A 12754-nucleotide genomic window follows, 5' to 3' on the forward strand; every position below is an offset into this window, starting at 1 on the left:
TGAAAAAAAAGTTTGGCCCAAAAATTGATCCCTGAGGATCTCCAAATATAATGTTCAGTCAAGAGAAGGATGAGTTTTCCACCAGTGAAATAAAAGTTTCAGTTTGAGTAGAAGAAGATGAATCAGTCAAGCGCGGGGCAGGTAATACCACCCAGTGCTTACGGCGTTCAAATTTAAATTGGATGATCAACGGTGTCAAAGGCAGCTCTGAGGTCTAAAAGGATTAAAAATGAGCAATTTGCTGCATCTGCTTTTCAAAGCATGACATCATCATCTTTCAAATTAAAAGCAAGTTCTCCCCACTTAGTATGACAGCAACTTCGCATCAAACTATGAGTCTCCTGCACACTTGTTGGAACTGACAACCATTCAGAGGTCCCTGGCAGAATATTATTTGATAACTCTGATGTCTGTCCAGCATCACCTTGTCCTAAAAATGCAGTGGAGAGGACACATTATTCACCTGGATAGCTCTATTCCTATGGAGGAAAGGGACTTGAGACTTGACTCGGGAGAACTGCATGCTGAAAGAGATAAAGTCCAAATGAATTGCCATAATGTGGTTTTTTTATCACCTTTTTAAAATCTCCATACATGCATAACACAGCTCATCTTGCATATTTTGAGAGAGTACTGAATATTTAATTATGAAAAAAATCTCTCATAGGTCACGGGGTTATGTTGAATTCAAATTGGAAAGACATGACTGAATAGTAAGAGTCAAACTATGAATGAGTATAACTTACCACAATTTCACACCATTGTGAACCATGATTGACATGAAACTCAAAATCTGTCTACATAGGTTTATCACTTGACACTTACTATTTCAAATATACAGCCAAGTCATTTATAACACACTGTAATGTTGTTATAAGTAGATCAAAAGATTTCAATTGTTTATTTAGTGTACAACTTTAACTCCTATCTGTAACTGGAGCATGAACAGTTAATGAATTATTAGACTCGTAAAGCGTAATACATGTGAATATATCTCTGCAGTGTGTAAATGTTATTGAACATGTAGGCTAGTGATCGTTCGCAAGTTGGTGTAAAACTGTGTTTCATGAAAACATGTCAGAGTTCAAGATTTGTTCTTTAGAAATAGTGGCAAATTCAAAACTCCACTTACCAGTCTTTTATCTGGGCTTTCAGCCACATCTCATGGCCTTCATTGGCAGCTATCATTCATTATCATGAATGTGAAGATGCATTTATACCTAAAGAAATACTGATTAATACATTCAGCATTCAGTGTTGTAGTATGTAAATGTAGTTGATATTGGAGGTCGACTCTCTGAAATCTGTTTTACCATAAAAAAACTGATTAGATCAGAACATTTAATGAAAATTTCTCTGTGAACCTACAGGGCTCAAGAGAGCTTCAGCTAACCTGAGCTAAAGCAAATGTACTCACTGGTTTTGGCCTAGCTGTTATCCAAAAATATCAATTTGTGATGATCTTGGTAATCCAGTTTCTTTTTCAACTTAACTAAATGAGGTCGAAGCTAGCCCAAACATGTCCAAACATGATGAAAAAGAATACATCTAAACTCATGCTAAAGCTAACTAGCTTAGCGGGATAGCAGTAAGTGCCATCTCAGCTTTTGACTGGTGGAGTTTATGCTACATTTAAATCACTTATTCAAATGTGTTATATTAATTTATTATTTTGATTTCTATATTATATGTTATTTGTGTTATAGTAAATACAAATATATTATAGTTGTTCATATTAATAGGAAACAGACACCTGCTAGAAAAACAAAAATACTTTTAATCCCTGTGAACCTCACTGGAGTTAATTCTCTCTTGTAGTGCAGTTTAATACATTCATGAGCACTTGGAAATGTTTTTATCTCTACTTACAGCTATAATACTGTGTTTTTGTGTGCTATAAACCATTTATTCATTGCTTATTTCCTGCTTATAAATATGGTGCTCAAAATAAAGTGTGACAGTTTATTATTTGAGCTGCGATAACTGTTGGAGAGTGAAAACCTTTTATAAAAAGGGCAACTTTCAATCCGTCAAATCATTTGTATCCACAAAGGACATCTGTTGTTTACGGAGACGATCTTTTACAGCTGTGGTCATGGGGTTTAGTGGGTTGAACATTAAGGAGAAAATACAATCAAGCAAATATGATCACAGGATCTTTTGACAGCTGACCTCTGCTCGACGAGAAGGCAACAAAAAGAGACCACAGGGCTATTGATCAAGACAACACAGCCTCCTCTGTCCCTGCTGGACTCTTCACTTCAGCACTCACAATGACACACTAAACAAAAATCATTTCTGACCTAAATAGAGGGTCAGCCACCATCCCTCAGGACTGCAGCCTGCAAATCATCAAACAGGCGGTCAGCTCCTTACTTCTTCCAATTAAAATTCACATTTTTTTTCAGAGACCCGTTTTGCTCCTTTACATTAACCCTTTTACTTTAATGAGATAAATGCATAAGAACATAAGACACAGCAAAACTTCAAAAGAATTCATCTTCCCTGGTGATTAAATTATGCTCGCTGCATCTGCATGAATCCAATTTATCAACAAATAGAGCGCCGATGCAAAGGACGCTACACAATTAGAGACAAACAGCATTATCTGGAGAATATGCACCTCCAGCTGAAAAGCAGCGCCATTCTAAGTAGCTACCCAGTCACTTGAGGAGACAACAGAAATGAAAGAGAATAGTTTTTAACAAGATGCGGGAGCTCAATAAACAGGCAAACATTCCTCCGGGCGGTTGGGGTAAAGGGGAATCCACAATCATCTCCTTTCTGATGTGGAGGGGTGAGAGAGTAGGGCTGAAGATCACTTCCCGGCTAGGACAATCAGTCCTCAGAGGACACCCTTAACTTTATTTGTTCCACTTGATGGTCATAAAGGAATCATACTCCCAGATTCTCCATAAAGTCAGCAGGTTTCTCAGAGCTGTGCCCTGCTGTACGTCTAACACAGTGCTCTCTGAGGCTGCTCTGGATTTTTATGTCACCCAGAGCACTTATATGTGCAGAGTGATGATATTTATTTTACATGTGACATAATGTACGTGATGAAATAAAGAGTGTTATGATTTCAGGCTGTAGTGATAGCAGAAAATCAGAAGTATGGGCTGCCAAATGAAATATTTAGTCAGCTAAAATGAAGGAGATGGCGGCACTATCATCTTTAATTTGCACTAAATATGCAACAAGTGGCCAATTAATCAAATAGTTGAATGACAGACGATTAATTGGCAGCTGTTTTTAAAATCGTTTCATCATTTTAATCATTTTTCAAGCAAAAAGGTCTAACAATTTAAGGTTTTCAAATGTGAGGATTTGATGCTTTTCTTTGTCATATGTGACAATAAACTGAATGTACTGATGGTCGACAATCACCTTCGGGCTGTGGGAAATTATTATGTTATTTTCTAACATTTTATAGAAAAAAAATAATCAGTTCATAAATGAAATATTCAGCAGATTAAACAATAATGAAATGAACTGAAAGGAAATGAAATTGGGAGTTGCCATAATTTACACTATATATGATAAATGACTTAATTGAGGCCTCACATATGTTCATTTTAATTGACTTTTGAGAAAGAACCAATCAAATTTAACCTTATCTTCTTAAACTTGTTAACTTATATTTGACTGCTTTAGTATTATTATTAAGTATTCTGTGGTAAAAATGTGTTTTAAGTATACTGAAAATTATAAACGGCTTAATTAAGGCCTGAGACAAGTTCATTCTTGTTGACTCCTTGGAATTAAGGAATCAAATTGAATCTTATCTTCACAATATGATGAGAGATTCTTCTTTTTTTTAATCTTATTGCAAAACCACCCACAGGGTGTCTACCTGCGTTTGGTGCCTATAGGATTTCTAGCAGTGTGACTATTAACAGTCTCCACACCTAACAAATATTTGGTCTCACATTCTTCAACACATCCTCTAATAGCCATATGCTTTAAAACAATTGAGTTCCTGCTCCTTCTCCTCCCACTATCATCTCAACGGCTAAATCAAATATTCATGTTAGAGGGGAAAGCATTTAACACATTGTTGTTATCTGAGAAATCAGTCATGCGGTTAATTGTTGTTGTAAAAAGGGAAATCATGCAAGATTATGTAGCTAATTGGCATTATGCATTCATGGTTGTTTTCCCTCACTGTCAACAGTATGATGAAGTGTTGCCTATGGACGCAAAGACTCTCTGAAGATCAGTGAGGACAAACAGCTTTACAATCTCAGTGGTGTTAGAGTGTCCCCTCGGTGCCACTTTCCTTTTATGAGGCAAATGATCTGAATAATAGGACCTGCTGCTTGCAATGTTTCCACATTAGGTCATGACTGAGGTTTCTACAGTGTCAGTGGACCTGTGGCCATGCTTGGTATCCTCCTCGCTGCACCTGCTTTTCGGCGAGGTTGCTGAGGAGCCCCGCAGCCACCTGGCCCAATCCAAAGTGCGGCGGCAAGCACCTGGAATAGCTTGATGATGAATCACAGCGAGGAGGATCTACCTACAGGGGAGTTCAGCCCCTCGCAGCAAGAAAAACAAGTGTCTGTTTGTCAGATCACATCTTTCAGGTCAGCAGCTTTGGGGCATTAGGGCAAACGGGAACACACTTTGGGCTTTGTTAGAGAGAGTTCAACTTGGACTGTATCCTTTAAGGCATTGCACTTTTTATGCTCTAATCTCTATCTGCTGCATGTACAAGGCATATGGTGAAAGACAATGAAATGTAGCCCGAGGAAGCCTATTTAATACTTGATGGCATGCATCCCAGAAATTCAAGGAGGCTGTCAAAGCAAATGCAAATTTGAGCTTTTTGTGAAAACATTAGAATCGGGATATCTGAGTACCCCGTGCCCCTGCAGTGATTGTTATGATTGAGCATCAAGATTTAGAAAAACACACTCCATACATATGAAAAACATCTAGTTTGATGGCACGAGTTTGAAAATCAGGATTACTTTCTGAAAAGAACAACGCCCTTGCATTTAAACTTTGCACACACTTGGGTAAAAAGGGAGTCGTGGGCTCTCAAAGGGTTTAACAAGTGAGTGCAGATCAATATAGCTAGTATGTGTTAAATTTCAAGATTGTTTGATGTCTGGACAGGTTCACAGGGAACAGGTTCAGGCCTGATTCAGAGCTGAGTCACCTCTCTCCTCATTTTTACATCTCCATAACATGAGATGGTGCAAGCCGGATTAAATATCTTTTACTTTTGTGCGAGCTATTCTGTTTGAGGCGTGTGACAATCAGTGAATCTTGCTGAGTCCTGCTGAAGGAGCTGCTCAAACACCAAAACCAAAAGAAGGGTTCGCAGATGAAAAGTAACTTGGAAGATGCCACAAAAAATTATACAAAACGTCATGAAACTTTATTTTCAAAAGTGTCATGAAAATATCAAAATCATTCAGCATCACAGTTTTCACTGTTGATATACAATCATCTCAGTCACGCTTACATTCAATATATAAAAATATAAAAGGAAACTGTTGCTGAAAAAAACACATTATTGCCAAATAAAACTGAGGCACTTGAGAAAGTTTGTTTTGCTATTTGAGTGCTGGCAAACTGTTTCTACTGTGACTGTGCAAAAGTTAGAATAATTTCACCCTACAAAATAAGTTTGCACTTGCTCCCTAAGTAACAATGGCTTTAGTATTCCTCTTTATATTTATACTGTCATATTACAATGCGCCTTTTGGTATCGTTTGTGTGGTTCGTATAGAAAAAGGGGGGACTGCATGACAGCCATCGAGAGAAATGGGTACAAACACTGAAGATAACATTGTGGAGGCATATAAAACATTCTAGACATGCAGAAAAGTGCATGAATAGCACAGGTAGGCGAGTACATGGTATGACAAAGCTCGACACTGATTGCAATCACAGAAACACTGCTTGAAACGAGAAGCACGTGAGCACAGAGCTATTTCTCACTCTGAAATGAAATCGACCGCTCGCAGGAAAAAAAAAAAAGAAAGTCTTGGGAACGAACCCCCTCGATGTGATTCCCTGACAGTTCTCCTGGACTTGGAAAAATAGAGGAGCAACAGAGGGTTTCTTTTTTTTTTTTTGGCCGGTGGTGGAAAAGTATCCCAGTTCAGTGTGCTACACAACAACCAGATTCCTCATGCTTGTGCAGAAGAGACATCCTGGAGAAGGTTTTGGAGCAGTTCTTGCATTGGTATTTTTTCACATCCGAATGGGTCTGTAGGTGAGCCCTGAGATTGGACCTGTCCGCAAAAGCCCTGTTGCAGTGAGGGCAGGAGAACGGCTTCTCTCCTGTCAGGGGAGAATTGAGAAAGAAGACATTGTCAGGGATAGTACACAGACATATTTGAATAAAAATTGTATTGTGGAGTCATCTTGGTCTGTTATTTTTGGCAGGTTGCACACAGTTTTTTTTTAAAAAGGAAAAGCACTCTGTTGGGTATATTCTGTTGATGATTGTAACATGACATTTCTTTAAAAAAGCTACATTTTTCTTTTCAACACACCTTCAAAAGTAAAGCTACAGGAAGTAATAACACCCTGAGAGTTGAACATCATATTTTCCACAACATATCAACCTGTAATGGCATGTACCTGTTGTGAGCTGTGTTGCAGGGCCTATTGCAGCTGTAAAGCCATTAAATAGCTAGACTGTACACAATTAGAATGTGCCTACAAAAGTCCACAACAGCTTTTCAGACTCTTCACACAGGAGGCCCCTCTGTTATTTCCCATTCACTCACCGGTGTGCGTCCTGATGTGTCCTTGGAGCAGCCACGGTCTGGAGAAAGCTTTCCCGCATATTTTACAAACACAAGGCAAAGTGTGAGTCCTGATGTGCATTTTGAGAGCTCCCAGGCTCACATACTCCTTCTCGCAGTATTTACAACTGAAGGATTTCCTCGTTTGGGCGTCGCAGTGCAGCTGTTTATGCTTGAGCAGTCCAGAGTACGTGGAGTAGGACTTGCTGCACAAACTACATTGGAATTTCTCTGCCTCCACCCCGTGTGGGTCTGTGAGCTTGGGCAGCATCTGCTCGTCTTCATCACTCCTCGGGCTTTCAGAGCCGCTGTGGTCTTTAGAGGAGGTGTCGGAGAGCGATGAAGGGTATCCAGAGATGGGGGAGAGGTCACTGGGGAGCGGAGACAGCGGCAAGTTGCTGGTAGTCCACACTGTGATGGGGCTGTAGGCTGCCGGGCTCAGGATCTCCGGCTGGGGGATGACAGGGAGAGGGAGGCCCCTGTAGATGTGCGGCGTGATGAACACTGAAAACAAAGACAGAAACATGAAATGAATGATCACATGCTGCCTGTCATGGCTCGAGTGAGGAGCGCAGATTTTTAAAGCAGGCCCATAACTTTAACATTAACTTTTAACTTAAAAAAAAAAACAACCAAAAACTGCAAAGTTAAAAACGCGACTGCATCTCAGAAACAAAACTTGTAAAGTCTTTTACTTTGACAACTTTACCTGTTGGGCTCTCCAGCTCACTATAATTTGGCTTCTTTGCGGAGTTTATGTGTTTCTTGACCAGAAAAGAGCGTGGCATCTTGGAAAACAAGTCGAGAACTTTTGGCAAACTTTTTTTTTTTCTAGGAAGATATAACGGTGCGCGTCAGTTTACTGTGTGAAGACGGAAATCCTTATTGCTTAAGTCCAGTAGAGTGTCATGGTGCGGCGCTGCGCTCTTGGAAACAGTGCAGTGGGTAGCTGTAAAAAGCTGTAAATACTCCCTATCAGGTGCATGGGCGGAGCCATCCACTCCATCTACATATACTGGGAGCTCAAACCAATTACGTCTCGCTTTTACCACGGAGCTTCAAAAATGTGCTTGTAGCCTATAGGAGCGCACAACCCCCCGAGGGGCTGGGTTAGTGCCATGTACTCCAGTCAGACAGGTGCTTTGTGGAAGACTTGTGTGAGTGTGAGTGTGAGTGTGTGTGCGTGTATTTCAAAGAGGCAAATGTACATGGCATCACACTGTACAAGTTGTCATTGGTTTTTACCCAGGGTGGCGATAAGAGCAGCAGCACCAGCAGAGTAAATAATCAAAAGCAACCAAAAAGTGCAGTTTTTAAAATAAAAGTATACCTCCAACTACATTGAGATCATGAAAGAGTGAAGAGCAAGGAAAAGGAAAAGAATAAGAGCAACAGGGTGAGATAAACAGGATTATTTAAAATGCCATTGCTAATGCAATCACTGCAAGGAGTGTGCCTGGAGCCACTGATTATTGTTGTGTTACAAACCTCTGGGGACTTGATTATCCTGTACGGGTGGCATATTTGAATTGGAGAATACTCCCTCCAACACCAGCACTCCTAATGATGATGGTAATGACTCAGCTGAAGGTTTATGATCTATATCCATTTGCATGTTCCTTATATCTACATCTATTGTGCAGCCAAATCTGTGACTTCATGATTCACTCATTCAGACCGACAACTGGACCAACCTGCCTGCTGCCGTCCACATCTTCATGCTGTGGCTTTGCCAGAGGATGGCCCTCCTTAATGCAGTTGTGTGTGGAGAAAGCCACACATTTCCTTGCCAATAATGCAATAAGGCATTCCTCCTTGAAATGTAAATTTAAGTGTAGTTTCCTCTCAAGGTCGGACGTGATACCATAATCAAATTTATTCCTGCCTGCTGCTGCTGCTGCTGAACTGGACAGGGAGAGGCAAACTTAGCAGTCTACGCCCCCTTGTGTTCAACTCAGCTCTTCTGAGAGAGGCGTGAGTTGAACATCTAAAGGTAACAAGGCAGACACACACAAAGGCAAAGGCTTAGCCATGGTGATATTGAAAAGCAGCTCCTGGAGCAGTTTGATTGGCTAGGTCAGCAGATATGAAAAGCTCCTTATGTCTGGGGCAAGCCTTAAGTTAATTGTGAACTGCTTATCTTATCTAGAAAACATAATTGCAGATCATGAATAGTTTCCCTTTGTGCCTGCTTGGATTATAAAGGGAAGGGAAGGTTATCTGTGCATAATAACTCCCGGCTACTGTCACACATTCAGCACTCTGTACAGCAAGCAGGATGGGTGAGGAGTGGTGGTGGTTGGTGGTGATCCAGCAGAAAACATTGTGCGCTGTGAAAGATAATGCTTTCAAATCAATATTACCTACCAGCCAAACCATATCCAAGAGAAGTAGACCATGTATGGTTGGGTATAAATTGCCTTCTTGCAGTTTTCATGCTTCAGTACTGTTCTCCGCATTTAGCAGCATGTGGATGCTGTTCCAATGACAGCAAAGAAGGGGGAGTGAAAGCATGGTGTGCCGACTCAAATCGTATCACTAATTCTGAAAAGCAGAGTTTATGAGCTCGAAATTAATTAGCAGAGAGATGGCTGTGTTTCCTTGGCCCTGTATAGTGTCATGGCAGTGTAACACCTGCAAAATTGTGTCCCATTTAAACATGAACAAGCTTTAGATTTCTGGTCAAGCTCAAGTAAAAGGATTTATTTTTCAGAGGCATCAGCAGCTGCTCAACACAACATCCAGGTGTTGTCTAGTGAGTCTACAGCGTCGTCTTCTTTAATGCAACAGCAGCACATTTTCATCTAGACGTTGTTCTGCTGAATCATGTTTCATCTTCTTCCTATAAAAAAGCATTGTAGATAAACATTGTCAATCTTCCAATTACAGTGTTGACTGATAAACTAGAATGAGAATATTTTCTTTCTTTGGCAAATGCCTTTCCATCCTGCATTATTTTTATTTACTGTAATCTTGCTTATCATGCCTTCAGTTTTTCAGGAGCAGCTTTTGTATATAAGCTTTTAGCTTCCAACCTTTCCTGCACAGGCTTCTGTTATAAATCACATTTACAGTATGAGAATAAATGTGCATGAATATGTAGGCATAATAGCTGTATTTAATGTGAAAACATATAAACAGCATATCAAAGTGTACAGTAATGTACAGGAAGTACATTCAGAGTTGGCACTTTTATCAATAACACTGAATATTCATGACTAATGAAGCAGCAATCATTGTAAATCTCCTTGGGTAATATTTAAAAACTCAGCTAACCTTCGTTGCCTAGCCTGAGTGGACTTGGTTTGATCAGATTTGTGCTTTGGAAACGCATGACATCACCTTTTCCCCAACTTTAAACCAGTGACACAAATACAGAAATATCCAGCGTGAAACAACCAGAACACATCCTGAGACAGGTGCAGGGAGGTCAGGCTGGTTGGAGATACAATAGGGTCAAAATGTAGCACTGGGACCTGAAGGCTGCGCAAGAGCCACAATCTGGGTACGAATTAGTATTATTTGCTAATGGATGGCAGTTAAACCGGTAGAAAGGACAGGGATGGAGAGCCTCACAAAGGACACAGTCTGCTGTTGTACAGTGGAGTGTGAAGCCACTGAGCTCAGACACACCTGCAGGAAAACAGCTGCAGGACCAAGAGGACTCTGCTTACCTGTCCTGCGCTGCAGATCCTGAGCTTTAACCAACAAAACCATTTTAAGAACAAGACACATTTTATGAATAAGAGCCGCCCAGGCTGGTGGGCAGCATGTACAGTCAAAAGAGTCAACTTGCATCATGTGAGGAAGCAGCGGGAGTCTTCAGCTGGCGTGATGACAGCATGGAAAATGAGGAGCACCTGGTCAGTCTGCGCAGCTGCTCAGGGGGAAAGAGTCCAAATAGTACCGAGTGACTGATCACATATGTACAGTGTGCGTGCGTGCGTGTGTGTGTTTGTGTGTAAGTGTGTTCATTGACAACATAAAGTGAGTCACCAGAGTCTGACTGTGCAAGACAATCCGCCCGTGCCTTCTTCCCTGTTTAAATGCCATGTAGCTCAGCAAAGTTGTGGGTTTAGCCACACGAAGACACACACTGGCCTTTAATGTAAAGATGTAAAGATAACTTTCAAGAATGGGCTTCTTCTTCTTCTTTAGCTGCGGATCTCATCTGCAAACCTTAGAGTGGTTTCACACACACACACACGCAGAGAGAGAGAGAGAGAGAGAGAGAGAGCACCGCAGTGCACGCAAATGTAATTGGCAGAAGAAGAAAAAAACGCTTTGTGAGATGTTTTGTGCGTCTCTAACAGCGGTGTGATGTGTGGGGAAAGCCGCAGACGTCCCTAGAAACAATATAAAAAAAGTAGAATCATGTAATATTTATGGATCCAGAGTTGTGCGGGTGTCTTGGGTAAACGAAGTCGATTGACGCGCGCGTTAAATCAGCCGCATGTGATTTCCAGCCTCAGTCATCTTGGCAGCGCGATGGAGCAGCACACGGAGCTGTGAAACTGGACCCTCTGCCAGAGATGTCGACGGAGAGGAATCCCTGAAACCGCCACTGCCCAGGAAATATGGACAAATCTTGTTTTGTGTGCGAGTGCGGGCTGTTTTTCCGTCGGTTTTTGCACATCGCTACAGAGTAGTGGACCAGGATGCCGCGTGGGCGATGCTGCCACAAGGGATACATTGTGATTTAGCAGCCGATGCATAAATTAGAATAAGCAAACCGGTCGGAGTCCAAAGGGATCTAATAAGACATCACCACCTGTTACTAGAAAATCAGGTAAGCCTCACAGACCCCTTTTTCGCTTTCACATTCACTGTGCCTCATAATACAGAGCATGACGAACGCAGGTAGTTAATTATTATGCCAAACATCCATGAAACGAAACACTAATCCGTTTACAATGTACTTTTTTGAGATGTAATGTCCCTTAATGCTGCGCACCAAGATTTATGTGCCAATCACCTATATGATCCGATGGATAATAAAGCTCCACAGCCTCTAATAGTCACGTTTGTGCGATGCGCTGAGCTGAACACCTTTACTCATGATGGGCCTCATGATTAAACACCATTTCCTTATTGTATGATTTGCGGGGATTATGTGTGTTTGCAGAAACCTCTACATTGCTTCAGTGCAGGTACACAAGCAGCACCCGCAGTTCCTCCAGCCAGTGCAGTGGCAGCAGACCTCTTTTCATCCATATAGTGCTGCTATTCAGCAGCGTTAAAGTACTCTCCCTGCACTGGATGCCAGTAATCGACAGCATACACACTTTCTTTTAGATTAAAAGGCCATTTAATGTGTCAGACGCCACTGAACTGTTCACAAATCGCTCATCCACAGCTTCCTCTTGGAAAAAGCATCAAAGCAACGTCCATCTGTGATGAACCTGAGGAGTATTTCAGCACAGCCTGCTGCTGCTGCTGCTGCTACCGCTGCTGCTGGTCCAGTGTGTTTTATTAGCCTGGCAGAAAGCTCCTGAATCCTCCAGCGATTCACAAAATTTATGTTGCTTCTTTAACTGTAAACTGGCGCAGCTTGTTTTTTCACATTGTGGGCTGCAAGGTGACAGACAATCAGTGTGGTTTTTATCTAAGCAGCCTGCTGAGATGTAGAAATCAGACTTCACATCAGTGATTTCTGGTTTCTGTCAGCATAGAAAGCACTGCCAAGCTCATACAAGCATATTGAGCTGAGCTGGTCCATTCGCTGGTCATAGGTCAGGAGCAATCTGTTTGATGTACTGGAGGTCTCACTTCCTACAGAGGGAAAGACGTTGACATGTCATTGACAATTTTATGCCACAGCTCACATGTCCCCTCCCCCTATTTCTGCCTATGTCCTAAATCAAAGAGCAGTTTGGCCAAGTGACAGAGGTACACTGGCAGAAAATCAGGCCTGAGTGAAATGATATCAGTCGTGTACGGTCAATATGTCAAGCAGGGAGAGAGAGAGAGAGAGTGAGAGAGAGTGCCAG

The 12754-nt window shown here is 41.4% G+C and overlaps 1 protein-coding gene across 1 annotated transcript; it reads right to left on the reverse strand.

Moving 5' to 3' along the window:
• Positions 1-6069: 6069 nt before the first annotated feature.
• Positions 6070-7701, reverse strand: snai2 (snail family zinc finger 2). The gene is made up of 3 exons (XM_070845266.1): positions 7474-7701; positions 6747-7268; positions 6070-6294 (listed from the first exon to the last, which is right to left on the reverse strand). Exons 1-3 carry the CDS (start codon positions 7550-7552, stop codon positions 6113-6115), a joined length of 783 nt encoding a protein of 260 aa, XP_070701367.1. The 5' UTR covers positions 7553-7701; the 3' UTR covers positions 6070-6112.
• Between the last annotated feature and the right edge of the window lie 5053 nt (positions 7702-12754).

This window comes from Pempheris klunzingeri, chromosome 15 (genome assembly GCF_042242105.1).
Source record: "Pempheris klunzingeri isolate RE-2024b chromosome 15, fPemKlu1.hap1, whole genome shotgun sequence".
In the NCBI taxonomy this organism is placed as follows: Eukaryota; Metazoa; Chordata; class Actinopteri; order Acropomatiformes; family Pempheridae; genus Pempheris; species Pempheris klunzingeri.